The sequence below is a fragment of the Mastomys coucha genome, unplaced genomic scaffold (assembly GCF_008632895.1).
Source record: "Mastomys coucha isolate ucsf_1 unplaced genomic scaffold, UCSF_Mcou_1 pScaffold21, whole genome shotgun sequence".
NCBI lineage: Eukaryota > Metazoa > Chordata > Mammalia > Rodentia > Muridae > Mastomys > Mastomys coucha.
Window position 1 is genome coordinate 138,126,893 of NW_022196904.1, and position 24,038 is coordinate 138,150,930.

The 24,038-nt window shown below is 52.4% G+C and overlaps 1 protein-coding gene across 3 annotated transcripts; it reads right to left on the minus strand.

Moving 5' to 3' along the window:
• Window positions 1-1,452: 1,452 nt before the first annotated feature.
• On the minus strand, window positions 1,453-17,797 carry Ccdc88b (coiled-coil domain containing 88B). 3 transcript variants are annotated; one of them, XM_031389475.1, is made up of 27 exons: window positions 17,663-17,797; window positions 17,239-17,399; window positions 16,985-17,096; window positions 16,837-16,906; window positions 16,698-16,756; window positions 16,529-16,612; window positions 15,498-15,641; window positions 15,233-15,381; window positions 15,042-15,123; window positions 14,753-14,911; window positions 14,138-14,284; window positions 13,865-13,973; window positions 13,571-13,707; window positions 12,320-13,477; window positions 7,427-7,554; window positions 7,239-7,356; window positions 6,888-6,983; window positions 6,668-6,808; window positions 5,960-6,216; window positions 5,516-5,659; window positions 5,156-5,342; window positions 4,919-5,064; window positions 4,616-4,714; window positions 4,400-4,424; window positions 3,483-3,689; window positions 3,262-3,330; window positions 1,453-1,949 (listed from the first exon to the last, which is right to left on the minus strand). In XM_031389475.1, exons 1-27 carry the CDS (start codon window positions 17,720-17,722, stop codon window positions 1,515-1,517), a joined length of 4,683 nt encoding a protein of 1,560 aa, XP_031245335.1. In that variant the 5' UTR covers window positions 17,723-17,797; the 3' UTR covers window positions 1,453-1,514. The 3 variants fall into 3 exon arrangements, with proteins under 3 accessions (XP_031245335.1, XP_031245336.1, XP_031245337.1); XM_031389476.1 differs by having other exon boundaries at window positions 1,461-1,949; window positions 4,258-4,424; XM_031389477.1 differs by lacking the exons at window positions 1,453-1,949; window positions 3,262-3,330; window positions 4,400-4,424 and having other exon boundaries at window positions 3,524-3,689.
• Window positions 17,798-24,038: the final 6,241 nt, after the last annotated feature.

Consider the following 24,038-nt stretch of genomic DNA (forward strand, 5'->3'; position numbering starts at 1 on the left):
AAGAGCAGTCAGTGCTCTTAACCGCTGAGCCATCTCTCCAGCCCAGGAGAAAGGCTTTATCTGGCTTACAGGTTACAGTCCTCCTGCAAGCCAAGCCAAAGCAGGAACAGAGAGGTAGGAACTTGTAGCTGTCTTTTGCTACTTTGTGGGTTCTTTTTATTTCCACCCTTCTCTACCCGGCTTCTCCCACCCTTTCAACCCCCTACCACAAGAGAAAAAAAGGGATAGAAAGAGAAAGAGACCCCTGAATAAAGTTAGGGTCAGAAAGGGGGTGAAATTACTTGTTAGACTACCTCCTGTTGACTAGGGGTGTCAAGTTCCTCAAGGCAAGTTTGATCTTCACCATCAGGGTATCTAATTTCTTCTTGCTTCTTCCTCTTTGTACACACGACTTAACAAATCGTGGCCAACAACAACCAACCAACAACCCACACAGCCTCTCAAGAACATTTATGTACCCTCTGAAGAGTCCCCAGAATTCCAAACATCACACAGTCTCGGAAACTATCTGCTCCATATCCCACACCTGGGATTAAAACTAAAGTACATTCTCATAATATTTCTGTGTTTTTTCAGAGAAATCAAAATTACAGAATTGTCACAACAGAAACTGAAGTAGAGGCCGTGGAGGAATGCTGGGTGGCTTTGGCTTGCTTGGTTGGCCTCTTTTTTTTTTTCTTTTTCTTTTTCTTATTTAAGATTTTTATTATTTTTAGTTGGTGCTCGTGGAAGCCAGAGGCATTCTCTACAGCTGGGTTCACAGACATCTGTGAGCTGCCCAGTGTGGGCCTTTCAGAAGAGCGGTGAGTGCTCTTAACTATTGAGCCATGCCTCCAGCCTCTCGGCTAGCTTTTTTATATAGCCCAGGATCACCTGCCTAGGGAGGTAGCATCATGGTAGACTGAGCCCTCCTACATCAATTAGTAATCAAGAGAATGCCTCCACAGACATGCCCATATGCCAATCAGATGGTGGCAATTTCTCCGTTAGGTTTCCTCTTCCCAAGTGTCAAACTGACACTGTATCGGTTCCTCTTCTCCGTCATCATCCTGGGGACCCAGCTCAGAGATGTGATATACCACCTCTTAAAGCAACCAGACTGTGAGCTCCCTGAGGCAGGCCTCAACCCCAAAGGGGTGGGCGCAGGGATAGAGATGAGGAGGTTGGGAGACATGGAGAGAGAAGTGCCCTGAGAAATAGGGTCAGGCCAACTAAGTTCACTGTGTCTCACATCCCAGATCCCAGGGCTCACCCACTGTTAAAGGCCTACCCAGGCCCTGCTCCCATTGGCTGCTCACCTGGCCAGCACATCTGGGTTTTCACAAGGCCAATGGCCACAGTATGATGCCTTTTGCTACCTGGTCCAGGCATGGCTCCCTAGCTACAGAAGCCCTCAACAATGGAAGTCCCCAGCACCTCCAGTCTCCCACAAGCAGTCGGCAGACACAGAACCCAAATTCAAGAGGTTACAGCTTTATTTTTCTCTCCCTCATGTCCCAGACAATGCTCAGATATCAGCCTAGGCCTGTCCCCAGGGAATGGACCTTAGCTCCCCATGTCGACCTGGCAGGGGGCTCTCTTGCCCACTCTTGCCAGGCGTCTTCAGCTGGGGAATCTCCCAGAGATCGCCTCCTCAGTGATGGCTGTACTTCAGAGCAAGAGCCCTGACCAGGAGCTACCCGTTCGGACCAGTCATATCTCCTGTCCACAGCCTTGTCCCAGCTCCTTCTCAGAGCCCCAGTATAGGCTGTGGGGGACCTGAGAGCCCAGGCCTCTTTGTCCAAGGAGTCTTCCTGGAGTCCCCGGGTCCCCCGGCTCTTGGGCTGCCTGGGAGCCCCACTGACCCTACAATGGGGAGAAGTCTGCACGCCTAAGCCTTCTGTCCCCACAGTGTCACTGGCTGAGAGAAGGGGTAAGAAATTGTTTCTCCGGTTTCTGCTCCTGGAGGGCTGGAGAGAAAAACTGGGATCAGGCTTCCTCCCAGGAAGATGGCCAGCAGTCAAGGTAGCCCATGGGACATGAATCTTCTCCCTACTTGCTCTCCCCCCACCTCCCTCGTCTAGCCTGCCCCCAAGCTGTCCCTATAGTTCAGGTCCTCTCTGAAGCCTGTCCCCAAACAGTGCCCTCACTCAGATTCCAGTGTGGCCTCTGACACACATGCACATTCGAGCACACACACACACACACACACACACACACACATACACATACACACACACACACACACACACACACACACACACACACACACACACACACACACACACACACACACACACACACACTCTTACTTCTTCCCCAGCATTATAGCCTCCTATCAGGCTGGAGCTGAGCTTCCACTAGCCCAGACTGCTATATGCTTGTGTATGAAGTGCTTGCTAGACTTTAAAACCTTAGTATGAAAAAATAATGGGTGTGGTGGCACACAACTATTATCTCAGAACTAAGAAAGTTGAGGCAGGAGTATTGCCACAAATAGCCCAGCCTGGGCTACACTGTGAGCTAGGCCATCATAGCCTATATAACAAGACCCTGTCTCAAAAGAAGAAAAGAAAAAAAAAAGAAAGAAGGAAGGAAAGAAAGAAGTCGGGCATGGCTCCAACCCCGGGGCTGGGAATGTGGAGCACGCCTTTAATCCCAGCACTCGTGAGGCAGAGACAGGCGGATCTTTGTTAGTTTGAGGCTGCCCTAGTCTACATAGTAAGTTCTAAGCCAACCAGACTGCACAGTGAGACTCTCTGCCTCAAAAAATAAATTTAAAAAGAAAAATCTCATTTGTAATTTTCTGCACTGACTACACATTGAAAACAGTAATCGTTTAGGCAGGCAGAGTTAAATGAGTCATGTCACTAGAATCGTTGTACCTATCTCTCTTCATGTTTCTGACAGGATTACTAAAAAGAAAAAGGATCCACGCCTAGCTCACATTGTGTTTCCTTTTTTCCTCTTAAGACAGGGTCTCGCCATGGAGTCTAGGTCTTGAATTTGCAATTCTCCTATCTCAGCCTCCCAGCTGCTGGGATGACCGGCATGGACCACCCATGCCCTGTTCAAATTGTATTGCTGTCAGTCCTGGCTGTTGTAGACAGTGATTATTTTCAGGCAGTGTTTTCTGTCTGCCTCCCTGCGCCAGAATGTTCCCTGCCATCTCCCCAGGAGCATACCAGCTGGTGTTTGGGAAAGAATCCTTCCTCATCAGAAGAGAGAACTGGTAAATGAGACTTGCCGGAGACCCCAGATGGGGCACACACCCCTACTCACCCTCTCGAGTGTCATCTGCTTCATGCTCCGAGAGGGTCTTAATGGAGCCATCCCATTCCACTCCAGATCCTAGGGATCAAAAGGCAGCCACTGGGCCACAGTGCCAGGCAGTGGTGGGCAAGGCATATAGGAACACAGAGACTAAGAGGAATACATCTGCTCCCCAAAATGCTCAGTCCACCGGATAATGGGGACTCATATTCAGGGACTCTATGTCTCACCTTTGCTGTGGGTACTGGGTGCCCCCAGAGGGCCTGGCCTTCGCTGTCTGAACCGCTGCCTTGGGGTGTCCCCTGGACTAAATGACGCAGAGCTTCGTCCCCCAGGGAACCGGGAGCTGAGTCTCCGCCGCTGCCCACCTGCCAGGGTCTCATCTCCCAAGCACAGAGAGCTCTGGACACGGCGCATGGGTGCTGGTGACGAGGACCCTGTGAGAGGCACATGCATTGGGGAGGAGGGTTACCGAAGTACAGGAAGGGACCAGGCAAGCAGAGAGCCAGTGGGTGAGGTCACACAGGGTAGAAAGAGCAGAGCATAGGCGGCAAGAGACCTGGCCCATGAGCCTGGCCAATGGGAAGAGACATGACCGATGAGCCTAGCCAATGGGAAGAGGCCTGGCCCATGAGCCTGGCCAATGTGCTGCTGGCTCACACGAGCTCAATGTGGAGGCTTGGGCAAGGCATCCCGTCCTCTCTGGTCCTCAGTTTTCCTTCTGCACCACCATCAAACATAAATAATCTTTCCCTAATGTGCCCTGCTGCTCTGAGGTCTTAAGCGTGACTGTGGGTTGTGTAGGAACGGGATGTGGCAATACAGGCAGAAAGGAGGAGCCCAGGCCGGAGACTCTGTAATCCTGGGGCAGAGAGCAGCCAACGGTATCAAGGTAGGTGGAGGCAGGTGGCAGGGAAGCACGTGTGCAAGCCAGACAGTACAGCAGATGCCAAAGGTGGAAGACATGGGATAGGGACATCCTGGTCACCAGACCCTCAGACCCACCTGTCCCATCTGCCTCCCTGCCCTCAGGGAGCTCCGTCTCCAGGGGGCCCCCCAAACTTTCCGTGCTGCCAGCCCCATCGGCCCCCAGGCGTGGCCCCCCATGGAGGGCTCCCTCCCGCCGGGGCCGAATCAGCCTCTTCACCTTGTCTGCCAGCCAGCTGCCCTTCCTGGGGGCAAGAGGGCATAAGAAGGGATAAGGAAGAAGGGAAGGAGAGGAGAATCGTATCAGGGAATGAAAAGGGTCAGGCAAACCCTTACTAAGACCTGCACCCCAGCCTGGCTTTTGGGGAGCTGGGGGTCAGAGGGTAGGACAGGGCAAAGGTTAGCAGGATCCCAGTTCCGGAAGGTGGGGCCTCACTTGGTACGGGGTAGGGGACCAGGTTCCAGCACACGGTACTGGTCCATGATTTTCTCCACCAGCTTCTGCTTCTCACGGCGCAAGGCATTAAGCTGGTCCCTGGTAGGAAGAGGAGAGAATGGGTTCACAGAAATCCTGGCAAAGCCCTGGAAGCAGGTGTAACTCGCAGCTGCCACATCTCAGGTAAGACTACTCTATGGGACTTTTCTCTTGGACCTGGGGGCGTGGTGGTGGTGGGGTGGGAAGAGTGGGAGGTGGGAGGAAGTGTGGCTCCCTGAGGGACCTGTCCCTGAGCATGCTCACAGGTACTCTCGTTGCTCTCGATGCAGATGGTCACGACTCTCCAGGCTGCGCTCCAGCAGCTCTCTGTTCTCCCGGCTCAGGGCCTGTACCTCAGCTAACAGCTGCCTGTTCTCCTCTTCCTGCGCGCTGCGAAGCTGGGTCAGAAGCTGCAGGCAGCAGCAGGGCCCGGATGAATACCTGTCCGGCTTGGCTTGCCTCCCTTGGCTGCCCCAGGCTGCCCCCAACACTGTGCCTCACCTCACACTGTGTGGTCAGCCGACAGGCGCTCAGGTCCAACTGCTGGTTGGACTCACGCAGCTGCTGGCTCTGGATCTCAAGTTGTGCTCGCTCCAGCTCCAGCCTCGCCAGGCGGCTCCGCAGCTCCCCACGTTCACCCTGGAGCTCACCTCGCTCCCGAGACACCTCAGTCAGTAACATCTGAGCTCTTTGGAGGCAAAGACAACTGCTCGCCCAAGAGCCAGCAAGGCCACACCCAAGGAAAGGAGGAGAAGCAGGACACAGAGGGGCAGTGACTCTAACCCACTCTAACCCGCTTCACTTGTGGGAATGCTGACCTGGGGGTTGTGGGGGGTGGCAGGGCTGCACCGGGGCTAGTACCTGTCGTGCTCATTCTGAAGTCTCCGAAGCTCCTCCTCCAGGCCTCGCTGCCGCTGTCCATCCTGCATCAGGCGCTCTCGCTCTGCCAGTAGGGCCACCTCTTGTGCTTCCACACTGGCCCGCTGGGCCTGCAACTGCTCATGCCTATATGAACAAGGTTCCCAAAGGACTGCAGGGGCTGCAGCCTTGACAAGTAGGCACTGCATTGTGAGGATCTGAAAGTCTGACACCTGCTAAGCATAAGCACCACATCCCAGCAGAATACCATACAAGACGCCACAGCCTCAAAGGTGGAGAGCCCAGACACACACCCCTGCCCCAGGAGAGGAGCAGTAAGATAGATAGATACTCAGAGCATGGAATATCCCCTTGGGTCAGACCTGCTGAGGAAGACAGACAAGTAAGCATGCCAGGTAGAGAAGTGGGACATTTGGGGAGACTCACCGGCCCTGAAGCTCACGGTGGGCCAGCTCCAATGCTCGCATATTGGCCTTGAGATCTCGGTGCCGCACCAACAGTCCCTCCAGCTCTGTCTCCTGCCTTCGCTGCAGCTGCACCAAGGCCTCATGATCCCGAAGTAGAGCCTGCTGCTGTCCACGAGTCTCCTCCTGGGCCTGTCTTGCTGCCCGCACCTCCTCTTCTAGCACCCCCAGCTTCCTGTGCAGCTCCTGACCCTGCATCTCCATCATTGACTTTTCAGCCTAGACAGGTGGGGAGGATCACTGCAGTGGGGCACCCAACCCACAAGGAATACGGGGCATGGTCCGAGACCTTAGGGGCAGAGGACAGCTATGGAGGAAGCCGAGGCAGAGCTGAAGAACAGGCAGAAGTTAAAAGCAGTAGAGAGGCATTATGGTGGTGGGGCCATGCAAGAGGCCCAAACCAGGGATGGGACACATGGGTAGAGGACAGGGAAGGGGTGAGGACTAACGGCTAGTGTGGGGGAGAAGGCTGAGGTGGTAGGGTGATGGGAAACAGGAGTGGGTGCACACAGGGATTCTGAAGGCAAGGAAAGGGGCAAAGTACAGCCTGCGATAGCCGAGGTCAGAGAGAAAGCACTGGGAAAGCAGATGAAGCTGTGGGCTGGAGAAGGGGAAAGGGCATGAAATGACATTGTTGGGCAGGGGACAAGAGCCTCAGACTGCCACCCACCTGCAGGCGACTGCTGTGCTCCTGTGCCCGCTGACTCTGTAGCAGGAGCTCCTGTGCCCGTCCCTGCAGGCTCCCCAGCTGCCCCTCCAGGTGCTGCAGTTGCCCCTGCAGAGCCGCCTTCTCAGCCACCAGTGTGGCATTCTGCCAGAAAGGGACACTGTCAGTGGCTGAGCAGCTAGTCCTGCCATCCCCTGGGCAAACCCACGGGCCTGTCACTCACATTTCGCTCCACCTCGATGAGCCGTCCATTCTGGGTCTCCACAATCCGAGGCCCAGCTCGTGCCTCAGGTGCCAGGTCCATGGGGTACTGGCGCAGCTGCAGGGACAAGGTTCAGGGACACAGATTGCAGGTGCCTCGCACACATAGGGAAGTGCTGGAGCCCAAACCAAAAGGCAGAGCCGTCACCCCAAGAAGAGGTTCCACCCACTTAAGGAATAGAAGAAGCAGCCCCACCAGGGTAGGAGGTGAACAGCCATCCACAGTCCAGAGGTAAGACCTGAGTCCTGACAGTCCTGGTGACTCCCAGGCTGGGGCAAAGGGTCAGCACCTTGGTCCCCGGGACAGCTTTACCTGAATCAGCTCCTCCTCCAGCTGCAGGGCTCTGGCCTTGAGCTCCATCAATGCCTCCTCCTTACTGGTAGATGCTGCCTGCAGCTCAGCTTCCAGACGCTGCTCCAGATGCTGGTACCTACCAGGAGAAACCTTAACACCCAGCCCTTACTTCCCTGTCCCTCCATGCCCCCAGCCACCATGCCCACCTCTGGTGCTGGCTCTCCTGTTCTTGAAGGAACTTCTGTCGCTCCAAGGCTGCCTGCTCCAGCTCTTGCTGCAGATGCTCCAGCCGGTCCTCCAACTTCTGGCCCCTTACCACAGCCTTATCTAGCTCCTGTGGGCAGGCAGAGCAGGCTCAGCAGATGAGGATCACTCCTCTTCCCCAGAGACAGAGGAAGGCGACAGACAGAGCCAAGAAGGGGTTATCCTGCTCTCTGCCTTGTTCTGTTACCCTGGCAGACGTCTCTGTGTTCCCATCTGGCACACACAGTTCACATCTGTAAGACCGGCACTCAAGAAGCTAAGATTGGAAGATGGCTGCAAGGTTAAGGCCAGCCTGGTCTACAAAAGGAAGGCTAGGCTCAATATGAGACCTTGTCTAAAAGACCTGGAGGTGGAGTACCAGTGGCTTTGTAGGATGAATATGAAAGGGGGGGAGGGCTAAACCTGAGTCAGAGATGCACACTGAGCAAATGGCTTCACCTCTTTGAGCCCATGGTTTTGAATGTACCCATGAGGGGGATGAGCCCTGCCAGCTGCTTTTCCAGCCATGTGCAGGGGCTCAGTGGAGGGATGTCTGCAGAGCACCACAGAGGGGTGGCTATCAAGAGCTGTCAGAATGGAAACTCGGGGATCTCAGGCCTAAGCACAGTGCAGGGCTACAGAGGTTGGTCAGAGACCATGGCATTTGGCAGTTGGGCCACACCATTCCAGGGCAGGGGTGGAAGGCCCAGTCTGACCTGTGAGCTACAAGGGGAGGGAGGCCAAACCATTCTAACTCCTGGGGACCCTGGAAAGACAAAGCTACACAAAGATGACACTGCCCAATCACCAGCCACATCCTGCCTCTGAAAACTAAGGCTGTGGAGCCATTATCCTAAGCAATAACCCTCCACAGCTTGCCCTGGGCACTGCAGTTCCCAACAGATGTGGGCACAGTCTCTGCTTAAACAACTAAAATTCAGGCTGGGCGGTGGTGGCACACGCCTTTAATTCCAGCACTTGGGAGGCAGCGGCAGGCGGATTTCTGAGTTCGAGGCCAGCCTGGTCTGCGGACATCCAGGGCTACACAGAGAAACCCTGTCTCGAAAAACTAAAAAAAAAAAAAAAAACTAAAATTCAGCTGGCGGGGATGGCACGTGCTTTTAATCCCAACACTCGGGAGACAGAGCTAGGTTCGGGGCCAGCCTGGTCTACAATTTCCCAAATAGGCAGGGCTACAACCAAACAGAAGAGGAGGAGGAGGGAGAGGAAGAAGAGGAAGAAGGGGAGGAAAAGAACTACAATTCCCAAAAGGCTCTGCTGCCCAGCTGGCCACTAGGGCCTTAGTGCTTTTAGAGATATGAGAACCACAGTGCAGTTGTAAGTGGAGACCTGCGGCCTGCCCACTCCCTGGTCTAGCCATAGCCCTACCAAGCACCCCTCCACCCAGCCTGGGAGGCCTCTGTGTCCACTTAAAAGCCTTGGGATCCCTTCTCTGCTCTGCTAGGCAGCTCCTTCAATACTGCATCCAGGTAGTGCCCAGAACTGTTACAGTCAGGAAATTGCCCCAATTCTCTCTACCCCCAGCCTCTCCCATCCTCTAAGTTCTCAGAGCCAGTTCTTCCAGGCCCACCTTTACCTTCACTGCCAACCTACCAGCAGCCCTCTCCCCCCAAAAGCAAAAGTGTACTGAGAGCCAAGCACACCCTAAGCTCCTCCCACACATTATTTTATGAGATTCTATCAGATAGGAACAGGTTTTAGTCTCTCTCTCTCTCTCTCTCTCTCTCTCTCTATATATATATATATATATATATATATATATATATATATATATTGTGCCTTTCACATTCTTTCTCTACCTCTTTTGTTATTTGTTTATTTATTAGTTCTGAGACAGGGTTTTGTTATATATTCCTGTCACCACAAACCAGGCTAAACTCAAGACTCACAGAGATGTACCCCCAAGTTTTAGGATTAGAGGAGTGTACACATCCAGCCCTCTCATGAGCCTATATAGCTCAGGATGGCCTCTAACTCTCAATCCTCCTGCCTCAGCCAATCAAGGGCAGGACTGCAGGCATGCACCACCACAGGAGGGGCAGGCACAGGTTTGTTTCCAGTTTACAGACCAGTGAAACCAACATTCAGAAGAAACTTGCGCAAGGCAGTGGTGGCACACGCCTTTAATCACAGCACTTGGGAGGCAGAGGCAGGCGGATTTCTGATTTCGAGGTCAGCCTGGTCTACAGAGTGAGTTCCAGGACAGCCAGGGCTATACAGAAAAACCCTGTCTTGAAAAACCAAAGTAAAAAAAAAAAAGAAGTAACTTGCTGACATTTGGGAAGGTCTCAGACAACATATAGTTCTTTCCTGGCAGATCTACAGATCCCACAGCACAGTATGTACCCCAGAGAGATCCTCTCTCATCATTGGCACTCATTGTTCTCAAATTCCCTACATCTCTCTTCCAAACCTACCCTGTGCAGTGTGTAACCAGGGTCTACCAGCCCCCAATCCTGTTCTCTGTCCTCACCACTAGGAGGAGCCTACAGCAGGTGTTCATCCAGTCTGTGCCCTGGGATAGAACTGAAGACTGCTCACACTGAGGCACCCAGTTCCCAGTCTTGGTACCCACAGCTCTGCTCTAACCCTTGTCATTGCCCTGTACTGCCCTTGGCTTTGTCTCCCTATGTGGACTGATTTTTTTGTTTTGTTTTGTTTTGTTTCTTAAGACAGGGTTTCTCTGTATATCCCTAGCTGTAGTCCAGGCTGGCCTTGAACTCAGAAATACGCCTGTCTCTGCCTTCCAAGTGCTGGGATTAAAGGCGTGCGCCACCACTGCCCTGCCGTGGACTGACCATTTAGTTCTTCTCCAGCCTCCAGATACCGTTCACTCACAACAAAACCCCAACCTCTCCCTCAGCGTAGAAGGAAGCTTTCACCCTGCCCAATAGGAACCCTGCTTAATTCCTCCTCAAGCTCACCTCTCCTGACTTCTCCAACACACAACCTGGATCTGCTCCTCTCCATCTCCTCCTGTGAGCCTTTCCTGATGTGTCCAGCCTGGACCATGGCTCCCTGCACTGTCCTGTCACCTCTGCACCTGTGCATATGGGCATCCCCCTACCTGGTCACCACTGTACCCAAGCCTGGTACAGAGCCTTGGCTGGCCTAACAAAGCATGTGAATGAATAAATAAATGCAAGCATTTCTAGACATTCTCTCCCCTCCAGCACTGATCCCATGACCCTGCCAGCCCCACCTGTCATAGTTACCACTGTCACTGCCACCTGATGGGCACAAGTTCCCTTTCATCAAGGTGACTCTCATCAAATGGGTTAGCCCACACCTGAGGCTTCCCATGACAGTAGACAGAGTAGCAACCCCTTCAAAGCTAGCCACTGCCTTGACTTCTTAAGGGACCCCATCATCTCTAATGCCTGAGAGTCCTTGTTACCCCTCTCATCAAAAGGTCTTTTTTTTTTTTTAAAGGTAGCGTTATTACTTTCAAGTGGTTGCTGAATTTGGTTTTTAAAGATTTATTTATTTTATGTATATGCATACACTGTCGCTGACTTCAGACACCAGAAAGAAGGAATCAGATCTCATTACAGGTGGTTGCTGCTGCTAGGAACTGAACTCAGGACCTCTGGAAGAGCAGTTAGTGCTCTCAACCACTGAGCCATCTCTCCAGCCCAAGAGCCTTTGCTCATAAAAGGTCTTAATTTTTCAGCATCAAGTAGAATCCTAGTAATTTTCCCCAAAGGCCTCTCATACCCAGACAAGCATTTCTGCCCCTTCCTGGGTATGCTGCTAGCACTTCATCTTTTATTATTATTATTATTATTATTATCTCTTTTTGAGACAGTGTTTCTCTGTGCAGCCCTGGATGTCCTAGAACAGGCTAACCTCGAACTCACAGAGATCAGCCTGCCTCCTTAGGGCTGGAATTAAAGGCATGCGTCACCACCTAGCACACTTCATCTTTACTGAATGTTTTGGTTTTGTTTTCTCTCTAGGCAGAGTTTCATGTAGCCCAGGATAGCCTCCAATTCATTATATAGTCAAGGATCTCTGTGCTGTCAACTTGACAAAAGCAGTCATGTGGGAACAGGAAACTGGGAAAGTGCTTCCATCAAACTGTCTACAGGCAAGTCTGGGGGGCATTTTCTTGGTTTATGACTAATGCAGGAGGACCCAGCCCACTGTGGGTGGTGCCATCCCTGGACAGGTTGTCCTGTGTCATATAAAATAAGCAAGGAGAGTAAGCTATGGAGAGGAACCAGTAAGCAGGGCCCTTCCATGGCCTCTGCTTCACTCAGTGAGTTCCTGTCTCCAGGTTCCTGCTCTGAATTCCAATAGAAAAGCAAACTAAACAATAACCTTGAACTTCTAATCCTCCCGCCTCCACATCCTGAGGGCTGGGATGAAAAGCATATGTCTAGTTTATATGGAGTTGTGTGCGGAGCATCCTCTGTGCATGCCAGGCAAGCTCACTGCAGAACGGACTCCAGCCCCAGCTCCTGGAGACTATTGTTTGGTCACTTACAGCAGGCCTTGGCCAGGTATGAGTCAGGTAGTTCAACAATTATCCTGGTCTGCCAACAGACTATGAGTGCTGCAAGGCACAGTATCTGGTTTATACGGGAAGAGGGGGCCGGGGCAAAGGGACAGAGGCTACCCGACAGGAGTGCAGGATAGACCACAGAATTGGCAGTGTGAGTCCCTTCTGTAGCCAACCCCATCAAGGACTGGTTGGCTATCAGATGTCCTGCAGGAGTAGGCTGGATTTTTTCCCTTCTGTCCCATCTCAGTACAGTGAAGGAACTCACACCCTTACAACCCAGCAACTGCCCCAGGTCCTCATTTCCCGGCCCACTGCTGTACCCACATACCTCCCTAAGGGCTTGCTTCTCCAGGTGCTCCTTCTCAGCTTCCTCCAGATGACGGCGGACCTGGCTCTCCAGAGCCTGCACCTGCTGCTCGGCAGCCTCGACTTGAGCCCTCAGCCTGGGTCCCTCGCGTTCCCATTGCCTTCGCTCCCGGCCTGCTGCTGCTAGTGCCTCTGCCAGGGCCTCCCTCTCACGAGAAGCAGCCTCCAGCTCCAGGCTAGCTCTATCCACTGCTTCAAGCAGATGGGCCTGCTCCCGGGCCCGGGCCTCTGCCTCCTGATGGGCCTCCGCCTCTGTTCTGCGAGCTTGGGCCAGCTCCTCAGAGAGACAGACAGCCTCTGCACTTCGGGCCTCCAGTCTTTGGGCTTGGGCCTGCAGTTTGGCCTCAAGGCTCACAACCTCTCTCCTTAGTTGTGCTACCTCATCTCTGAGGGCCTGCTCCTCTGGGATAACACTGGCCAGGGTCCCCTCTAGGATTGGCTCCTCCGTGGACCAGGCATCAAGTGCCTCTTCTGATGTGTGCTGTGGTTTCTGAGGGATCACTTGACTGGCCAACCCCTTGGGTCTCTGTTCTTGCCCTCCTGTCTCTGCCTGTTGCTTGGACAGTTCTAGTCCCTGATCCAGGGTCTTCTGGTCCTTCAGTGGCTCCATGAGGATGAACTCAGCAGATGTGGGCCTGCATTCGGGGCTCTCCTGTTTCAGGACCTGGGCCTCGGGCACCAGCTCCCCTTGGAGAGTCTTTCTGCTTCCAGTCTCTCCTAGCAACTCCTGCACTTCAAGTCTGATCTCTGGGCCCTGTGGTGGGTCCCAGACAATGGGGCTCTGGAGAGAGACTCTACGACTGGACTTCTCCAGGGACTGATGTGTCTCCACAGTAGAGTCTGATTGTTGGAGAGTTCGGTCTGAGGTCTGGGGATCCTGAGACACCATCTGGAAAGGACTCTCCAACTCTGGGTGTGAATCGGGTGCCTGGGGACACTCTGATGACCTCGTGATGTCAGAGTATGATGCTGGGGAAGGCTGGTCCAAAGATTCGGAGCCTTCACCTCCTATCTGGCAAGCCGGGCTTTGGGGGCTGGGATCGAGGGCCAGGGAAGTTGCTGGAGCCTCATTAGGCACAGGCAGCATGGAGTCCTCACTGTGCTTCTCCAGCAGAGGGTGCTGAGGAGATATGAGAGAGACAGGGGGGCGGGGAAGGTATTAGAAGGAATGTGGGAGAGAAGTGGTGAGGATAAAGGATACTGAAGGACCTACCTGACTGCCAAGCTGTGCCTGAAGCATTTGTAGTTGGCCTCGAAGCTCCCGGTTCTCCCGTTCCACTGCCTTTAGCCGCCCAGCCTCTGCTTCCCTCACCTCATCTTGCAGCGAGGGTGCTGCTCCTGGTAGGGAAGCTGGAGACATGACCAAGTCAAAACTCTGTCTTCCCTCTCTGACTCCCGCCCCTACACCTCTCAGAGACCTAGTAAGGGCTTGAAAACAAGCCTCTTCCCACTCAAGAGAAGCTGCCTTCACCCCCAGATCCTCGACCTTACTCTAGACCCGACTCACCCTCTCCAGGGGAGCCTGGGGGTGGCTCCAGGCTCCTCTGAAGTTCCAGCTCCAGCTCCACATTCTCTTCCACCAGCTGCTCTAACTGATGCCGCAGAGAGTCCAGGTCCTGGGGTGTGGAAAAAATAGGTCAGTACCTTGTTCATCTGGCCCCGGGTCAAATGTGCAAGTCTGAATAGCCCAACATGCTACAGGAATCACTTAGAGAAACCTTGGGCATCCTTGGAGTCATGGAGGACCAGGGACAATGATGGATAGGTCAACCTAACTCACCGCATGGGCCTCACCCAGCCGAGTGCGCAGCAGGAGGTTCTCCCTCTGGGTCTCGTGCAGCCTGGCTGAGCGCTCTCGGGCAACCTCCAGCTGTTCCTCCAACAGGACCTTGGAGGCCTCCAGGGCCTCGGAAAGTACGCGCTCCTCCTGGTGGGAAAGCCAGGAGGATCCTTGGTGAGATGCAACCTTTATGCTCCTCAGAGCCTTGCGGTTCTTTCCCCTGGGACAGCTTCAGTCCCTGCCTCGTCCCTCCAACTGCAGCTCTCTCCAAGGTCTCCCCAGGTACCCCAAGGAGAAGCCTTCCAAGGCCTTATCTCTCTAGACCACATTTATCGTTTCCCACAAATTGGTGGGGTCTCACTGTCGACTTTCCTATTCTACCCGTGGCCCCATCCATCTCTTCAAGTACTGCCCTTCCATAGTCTTCTCCTCTTCTGCCTCCCATCCGCCCGTCCTAAAGAGCTTATCCCAGACTTCACCTGCTGTATCCTCACCCGCTTCACTCAGCTATCAAGGTCTAGACCCTCTCTTCTCTTGGCCCGACACCTCCTGCACGCCCCGCCTCCAGACCACGCCCACCAAAATACTCCGCCTCCAGCCCCGCCCCCACCTCACCTCCAGCTGGCCCTTGAAGACCTCTGCAGCGTGAAGCCTCTCGCGACAGCGCCGCAGCTCTTCCTGCAGGCGTGGCAGGCGGCCCGCCCGCTCCCGCAGTGCCTCTGCCTCCTCGCGGTAGAGCTCTGCGCGCTTGGCTTGTCCGGACAGCGCCTGGGTCTGGGCCATATGGTGTGGAACTAGGATTAGTGAGCCACGGGACAGAGGGGTGAGGGATCGCAAGAAGCAATAGGACCACGATGGGGAGGGGACAACGGCGGAGGGGGTGAGGGGAGACGTTGGACCGCACCTCCTGGCGGAGCCTTCGAATTTCAGCCTCCAAGCCCTGCACCTCGGCCTGGGAATCCAGCAGCTGCTCAGCCTTCTCCTCCCTGGAGGGAAGGAGTGATGGAGGGGTGTCTGCCAGCTGCAAACCCACACCTGAGGGCTGGGGATCCATCCAGATCCCACTGGCCCCTTCCCCAGGCTTCAGACACTCACACCTCCTGCCGCAGGCGTCTCAGCTGGGCCTTGGCGTTGGTCAGCTGCAGAGCCAGATGGTGCGAGGGACCCTCCGCAGATGTCTTAGCAGGAGCCTCTGGCAGCAGCAGGTGGGCTGGCTCCCGCTCTAGCAGCACTTCAGCCAGCCGCTAGCGGGAAGTCAAAGGTCAAGAAGCACCTTCCAAAACCTCTGCATATCGGGCCTCCAACCCCCACAAAATCATTCTGGGTTATGACAACCCCATCGCCCCTGCCTGTCCCCTACCTGTGCCCCCAGATCGCGCTCTCGCGCCAGCCTGGACATTATCCCCGTCAGGCTCCGTAACTGCATCTCCAGTTCCTCAGCCGCCAGCTCTCCAGATTCTGGTCCAGCCAGAGCCAGTACCACACCAGCACCAGGCTGAGTCACCTGAGGGCACGGAGAGAAATGCAATCAGAAGGAGGTGAAGGAGGTTTCGGTGGTGACAATAGTCCCCCGTGCCACCCACCATAGTACCTAGCGATCAGGAGTTAGACATAATTCCTGGTGGGCAGACAGACTGGAAGAGGGGCCTTGTCATGGAAGAGGTGGCAAAGCTCTCCCAAGATGGCTTCCTCCTCAACCTGCTGACTGAAGACAAAGCCTGGCAGCTTTTGCCCTCCACTAGCAGTCCCCTGCGGACATACTGGCTCAACAAGTTCAAGGCCTGATCAGGACATGTCACACAACAGGTTCAGACCAATCTACTATGGGTCTTCAAACTGACCGACCAAAATGGCGGGGAGGAAGACTTCTCAGAGTCTTCAAAGCCCCAGACCTCCAGAAGAAACTGGGTTGTTTTTTGGTTTTTGGTTTTTGGTTTTTGGTTTTTTAATGGCTGGAGAGACAGCCCTGGGTGCTGGGAACTGAACTCATATTTTTGGTAGTGAGCCTAGCCTTTCACGACTGGCTGAGCCATCTCTCCAGCCTGAGACGGGGCTTTTGGGTTTTTTTTGTTTTGTTTTGTTTTGTTTTTTTTTTTTGTTTTGGGGGGTTTTTTTGTTTGGTTGGTTGGTTGGTTTTTGGTTTTTTTTTTTTTCTTTTTTTGGCTTCCCAAATCCTGCTTCTGCAAAGCAGTCTTTTCCTCTGTGTGCCTGCTGCATGTGCTTGCTCACCCTCAATAAATGCCTTTCTCAACAGCTGCCTCTGTCTGCTGTGCATGGGCTCTCTCTGCTGCCACCTGCTGCGCTTCAGATTTTCCCTACCATTTAATTTCTTCAGCTGGCAGAGAAAACGAACCCAATCAAGCCCCTAGACTGTGTCGCTGGCACCCGTACCTCCTGGATGGAAACAGCCAGCTCGCTCTGGACGTCAAGGCTGAGGCCCCGGATGTGACGGATGAAGAGTTCCCGATGTTCGCACTATGGTAGACAGAAGGCCCAAAGCTGACACAGAGGCTCCCTCCTCCCGTCGGAACTCCATTCTCTTCTCCCATCCCCTCTTCACCTGCACTGAGGCCCCCAGCAACAGCCGAAGGATGCCTTCCAGCTCGTCCACCGCCTCTTCTGCTGGGCACAAGCCACAACGGGTTAAAGAGGAACATGGGGGCAGGGACAGAGGACAGAGGACAGGTAGGAAAGAGCACCTGAGAAGGGGTCAAACCCCATTGTCTGGAGGTCTGGAGGCGATGACAGGATCAGCAGCTGCAGTTCCTCCTGCAATAGGCCAACACTAAGAAAGACAGCTTCACAAGGGGCTGCTGGGCCTCCTGTCTGGTCTTCCCAATGCCTTACCTGGTAGAAATCCCTCAGTCGCCCCCACAGGTGAAGGAGGTTCCACATCCGACAGGCTGCAGGGCCATCATGGCCCCTGACCATCCGAAGTCCTCCTCGGGCACTGGGAGCACTATGATCACCCATCATGGATGAGAGGTTGGCTTGAGGACCTCTCCCACCCCAGACAGGCCTTGCCCTCCACCCTCGGGCTCCTCCCACTATTTACAGTCCCTACCCCCCCCCATCAAACTCAACTTCCCCATGTCACTTACATGATGCCCAGCACCCGAAGGAGTAAGGCTCCATCGCTCAGCCGCAGGAATTTCTTCTCTGTACAAAGAGCCCCCTCCTCCTCTCCCTCCTCCTCCTCCTCTTCCTCCTCTGTCCCCGGTGATTCTTCTGCCTCCCCCACCAGCCCAGCCAGTCCCAGTGCCTATGGAAACAAAAAGAAGTCAGCTAAACAAGTAGAAACTGCCCCCTACACACACTAGTAAATTCATCCTGAATCCCTGATCTGTCCCAATACACTCTAGATTTCCCCATCCCACCCCCACTTCACCAGTGACCCTGAATGCCTCTTGCTCCAGGTCCCAGACCAGCTCCCCCTCCCCCTCATCTGCCTGCTGATGCTGTACACCCAGCCCTCAGTCTGCCCAACACTCTCTTCCTCTCCCAGCTCTCCCACCTGACCCTCACCCAGGTGGCCAGACTCCCACTCAGGAAGTCTCTGAGCCTGGGCCCCTTAGCCCCCTCCATGTTGGGGGTCAGGGTGTAGTCCCTGTCACACTGTGGCAGCCACACCTGCTCTAAGAGGAAGAGGAAGTCCCCGGCTGGGGGATCCCAGAGGCCCAGCCACAGACCCTGTACAGCTTCCTTCTTCCGGGGTTCTGCAGTGTCTCACTGAACACGCGCGCTCGCACGCACACACACACACACACACACACACACACACACACACACACAGACACACATACACACATCTTCCCTGGGTCTCAGATATCCTGGGTCTCAGATAAGACTAGCTACAAAGCTGTAAGTCAGCGGAGGGGAGGCCTACAGGGTTTCTGACTCCATGAGAATAATGGAAGACCTTTTCTCTCTGTGGGCAAGAGTGACCTCAGCCTGGCATTCTGTCGTCACTAAAAGAGTTCTGGCCTTGCCTTGCCTTGGAGTTAATAGGCTGGTCTAGCATTCACTATAGGTACTTCAGGATGGCCTTGAGTTTGTTCTTCATTGGTGCCCATCTGTCAGGCACTGAAGCCTGCTGCAGGTGCTGCATGCCCAGCCAGCTCCCTGAACCCCAGGAGGGAGTGGACGCTGACCCTGCTGGGCTTTGCATATGCTACACTGAAAAACGGCTGAGGGCCAGTAACCTCAGTTGCCAGACTCAGTTTCCCATCTGTAAACTCCTTAAAGGGAAGCACACGATACCTGGGAATGTGGCTTGGTCTGTAGAGGGCCTGCTTAGCACACAAGGCTCTGGATTCAATCCCAAGTATTTTATAAACCCAAAGTAGAGATACGTGCCTGTAATTCCAGCCCTTGAAAGGGAGAAACAGGAGAATCAGGAGTTCAAGGCCATCCTGGATTACCTATGGTGAATGCTAGATTAACTAAGCCAATTTAATGAGACCATCTCCCAAAATAATGATGATGCTGGCTGGGCATGATGGTATACATCTTCAATCCCAGCATTCAGAAGGAAGAGGTAGGTGGATCTCTGAGTTCAAAGCCAGCCTGGAATTCTAGGACATGCAGGCCTATTTAGAGAGACCCTGTCTTAGAAAGAGAGGGGCCCGGGAGGAAGAAAGATAGTGATAATAGTCACATGAAGTATGACACTGTAGTCCTACTAAGTGCTTTTACAGGGCAGTCAGGGAAGGCTTCCCAGAGGATGCAGGAGGCAGCCTGCTGAGAGGGAAGGATACTCAAGGAATCAATGTGTGACTGCTCTGAGGCAGCTAGAAGCCTAGATCCAGAACTACTCATGTTTATCTTCTTGTTTGCCATGATCAAGGTTTCTGGAGTCAGGTGACAAGGTACTGTTGCCCTTCAGCTGGCTTCAGCCCTGATTCAGCAGTCATTGCAGGCACAAGCAAATTCCAGAGCCCCAGCAGCAACTCCTGAGAAAGGTTTGAGGAGCTTAGAGGAGGACTCTGAGGTCTTTCAGGGAGCATTCTGAACCCACAACCCAAGTGGTGGGAGCACCGGAGGGAGGGACCTGACACTGGTTTTCCAGTCCCCAAGCTGGTGGTAGAAGCTGAAGGAGGGCAGCTCTGTGGAGCACTCTGGATGTCCCAGAGTGGGAGGCCACCAGAAACAGACACAAGGACTCACAATAGAAGCCATCTCAGGAGTCGCCCCTTTGTGGGGACTCTGCCATGGAGCTCAGCAGTCATCCCTGTATGGGAACTATGCCATGGAGCTCAGCAATTCCTTTTGATCTTACCATCGTGTGTGTGTGTGTGTGTGTGTGTGTGTGTGTGTGTGTGTGTGTGTGTGTATTATATATGATGTGAACCTGAATCTAGTCAGGAAGTAGATCTTCTGGGAAATTTAAAACACAAGTCCTAGTGATGCCTCAGGCATGGCTGGCTTTCCCTTAGTGGCCTTTTTTATTATACTTAAGGACATCTTAAAGCTGATGCAATATGAGGTAATAAAAACAGCAATGGAGCTGTGGTGGCACATGTCTGTAATCTCAGCACTCAGGAGGCTGAAGCAGGAGGATCAAAATTTCATTGTCTGTCTCAGCTACGTCTGAGACCTCGAAGCCTGACAATTGAGTTCACTCACCAGTAGAAGGGGAGAAACAACTGCACGCTGTCCTCTGGTGTTCACACACTCATGGTGGCAGATGGGACCCCATACACAAATGTAACCAAAAATTAAAGTAAGTACAAATAATAGAAATTAGACCATACACAGGCTTCACATGACCTAGGCATGGTTATAAGTAATGTGAGCTGGACTCTTCTGTAAAATAAAACCTATGGAGCATTTCTCATCTTACAGAGAAAAACACTTGAGGCATAGGGAGGTTAAGAAACCTGCCTAAGGCCACACAGCTATGAAGTTAGTGGCGGGGGGGGGGGGGGGGGGGGGGGGGGGGGGGGGGGGCAGCAAGGCCAGAGGATGAGGAGCAGGGCACGTCTAATTAAGGCAAGCTGAGGCTGACCAGCGGCAGGGAACGCATGCAAGACAGCAAGGAAGAGGCTCAACCTTGAAATGACTGGGAAAGAAGGCAATCAGGTCAAGAAGTGCTGAGCAGTTCACAAGGTGGGGTTCAGCACAATCACTTGTCAAATGAGGCAGCTGTGCCCTGGGCCTTCCTAGTAATACTATCCAGGCGGTGTCGGCTCCAGGCCTCTTGAATCTCGTGCCCACTTGCCTCCTTCAACAATTTTAGTCCAGGAATTCCTGGAAGCACTGCTACCCTGGCTTCACAGGTCCTTCAGAGCTGGCCTGACATGGTAACTGGGGCTCACCTCTACGGTGGCAGACGGAGGCCCCTGTCTTGCTCAATTCTGTGTCACACCCTTCCTGAGCCCTGAGGCAAAGACCATATCCTGATTGCTTTTACTTCCTCCACCTAGACAAGCCTGGCTGCACCTCCATTTGTCTACAGACTGCTGAGTCAGGGGAGGCAGGCTGGGCAGCGGGGCACCCAGCCCTTGGCACAGACATTCTGCAATTCCCAGGATGCTATTAGATAGAGTGGGAGTCCTGCAGGGAGGCAGTCAGGGGCCCCTCCCTTGGCTTGAGTCTTCCTTTAAACATTTTCATATACATGTGCTTGATTATGCTAGCTGCTTTTATGTCCATTTGACACCATCTAGAGTCGTTTTGAAAGAAGGAACCCCAGTTGAGAAAATGTCCCCACCAGACTGGTAAGCGTCGCTGCCACCACAGGCTTCTGTGGCCTAAGAAAGCAGGCTGAGCATATAAGCCAGTCAGCAGTGTCTCTCTTCATGGCCCCTGCTTCAGTTCCTGCCTTCAGGTGTCTGTCTTGAGTTCCTGCCCTGATTTCCCTGGATGGTGACATGAACTACACACTGTAAGATGAAATATACCCTTTCTTCCCCAAGTTTGCTTTTTTGATAGTGGTGTTTTATTATGGCAATAAACCCCTGAGACAATAAAAAAAAAAATTTGAAAAGCAAGACTTTCATGGCACATGACTGTAACCAGAACTTGGAAAGCTGAGGCAGAAGAATTACAAATTTGCGGCAGATCTAGACTACATTGTTGGACCCTATCATAGTGGCTCATACCTGTAATCCTAGAATTTGGGAAGGATGAGTCAGAGGTCAGCCTGAGTGGGCTGAGGTGTGTTCCAGGCCAGCCGCATGCCCCTAATCCCAGCACTCAGGTGGACCTCTGAGTCTGAGGCCAGCCTGGTCTTCAGAGCCAGTTCAGGATAGCCAGGGCTACAAAGAAAGCTTTCTTAGGAAAAAAAAAATGTAGAGGGAGAAACTCAAGTGTCTATCAACCATCACTCCCTCTGGCCTGGCTAGAGAGAGCCACTGGTCTGCTTTGTGTCCTTTCTGAGGACACAATGAGCCTGGCACACACATGGCCATGTGCCTTCTGTGTTGCTTCGAAGCATGTTTGCAATCTTGTCTGTTTTTCTGGTGGTGCTGAGAGGGGAGCTATGGCTTCCTACGCACTAAGTACACAGTACAGCCTGAACTGCAGCCCCAGGAAGCCAAGAGCTGTTGTCTTCCTCTTCAGAGAGCCAGGCATGGTAGCACATGTCTTTTGTTCCAGAACTTGAGAAGCAGAGATCTACGTGAGTTCAAGGTCAGCCTGGTCTACATAGAGAGCGCCAGGACAGCTAGGGCTATACAGAGAAACCATGTTCTGAAAAACCAAAATAATGGCCTAGAGAGATGACTCAGCAGCTAAGAGCACTGACTGCTTTTCCAGAGGTCCTGAGTTCAATTCCCAGCAACCATATGGTGGCTCACAACCATCTGTAAGGAGATCTGATGCCCTCTTCTGGCGAGCTAAAGTGTACTCGTATAAAAAAATAAATAAATCTTTAAAGAAGAAAAAAGAAAAACAAAAATAATAAATAAATGCATGTTACTGTGGGAGTTCAGAGGACAGCCATGGGTATCAGTCCTCACCTTCCACCGTGTTTGAGATAGAGCCTCATCACTGCACTTGTGTACCAGGTCAGGTGGCCCATGAGCTTCCAGAGATTCTCTTGTCTCCAGCCTCCATCTCCTCAGAACTCCAGGATTACAGATGCTCAGACTCCACATACAGCTATTATGTAGGTCCTGGTGAGTCTAATTCAAACTCTCACACTTGCATGGCAGCCTGGCCAAGAATTTATCACAAAGCTTATAATGACCTCAAACCTGTGTTAAGCCTTGGGACTCAGACTTCCAAGAACTGAGATTACAGGCGTTTTACACTGTGTTAGACTGTGTGATTACACTGTGTTGGTTTTTGGTTTCAGGTTTTTAACAGAGTATTGCTTATGTAGTTCAGGTTGGCTGTAAATTTGCAGTCCTCCTGCCTGGGTTTTCCAGGTTCTGATCACAGCCACATGCCACTAAAACCTTGCTTTTTAACAGTTTGAGCCATCTCCCCTCCCAGCCTTGATGTCTCCACTGTATAGCTCTGTCTCTTCTCCATTTATTTTCCTGGTTTTTGTTAGGTTTTGAGACAGGGTTTCTCTGTGCAGCCCTGGCTGTCCTGGAACTCACTCTATAGTGCCCTGAAACTCAAAGATCCATCTGTCTTTGCCTCCCAAGTTCTGGGACTTAAGGCACCACCACCACCACCACCCCCTTCTTCATTTAGTCTCCTGTTGATGGATGCAGGGACACATTTGGATCTTGTACTATAAACTTCAAAGACACATGGATATGGCTTCCTCAAAGGGTTTTTTGTTGTTGTTTTGGGTTTTTGGGTTTGTTCTTTTTTTTTTTGGTTTTTTTATCCTAACACTTCAGCTCAGCAGGGGGGCAGAGGGAAGGGGAGCATTCACACCTGAAATCTCAGCATTCAGGAGGCTGAGACAGATGGTGAGTTTGAGGCTAGCCTTGGTGTAAAGACTCTATCTCACACAAGAAAAAAATCTGTTGAGTATGATAGCGCATGCAAAGGCAGGTGAATCTCAGTGAGTTCTAAGACAGCTTGGTCTATAGAGAGTTCTAGGACAGCTTGGTCTATAGAGAGTTCCAGGACAGCTTGGTCTATAGAGAGTTCTAGACCAGCCAGAGCCTCTCTCTCTCTCTCTCCCTCTCTCTCTCTCTCTCTCTCTCTCTTTTTCTCTCTCTCCTTCCTTCTCCCTCTCCCTCTGTCTCTCTTTCACACACACACACACACTCACATATACAACACTACCTACACAACACACACAGACACAAAACACATATGCAACACACACCACACACCACACACACACACATTCACACACATACTCACATATACACACCACATACACACCAAACACACACACATACACAATTCACACATATACACACACACATATCACATATACCACATACACACCATAAATAAGCACACACACATACACACACTCATACATATACCAAACACACATACACACATACACATACCACACACACTCATACATATACCCACACTAAACACACTATACACAAGCACACACACTAAATAAAGTTTAATTAAATATTTTTATTTTAACAAATTTATAAAATTCATACAAGAAGCAGAGAATGTACAAATGAAATCTAGGGGAGTGAGGATGTAGTTGAGTTAGTAGATCACCTGTACCCCATACAGGAAGCCCTAGGTACCATTCCCAATGCTAGATAAACCAAATTAACCCAAATGTCATGGCATATGCCTATGATCCAAAACTTGGGAGGAGGAAGAAGTGTAGTGAGAATGCTGGAATTTTGGTTTCCTTAGAAACACAGAAATATTATAAGAATGTGCCTTCATTTTAATCCCAGGTGTGGGGCTACTTCTGACCCAGCCTGCTTCATCAATCAACAAGGTCTCAAAGGAGGGAGTGAAGATTAAAGAAAGAAAAGACAATTAGACAAGATTATAGTATGACTCCAGC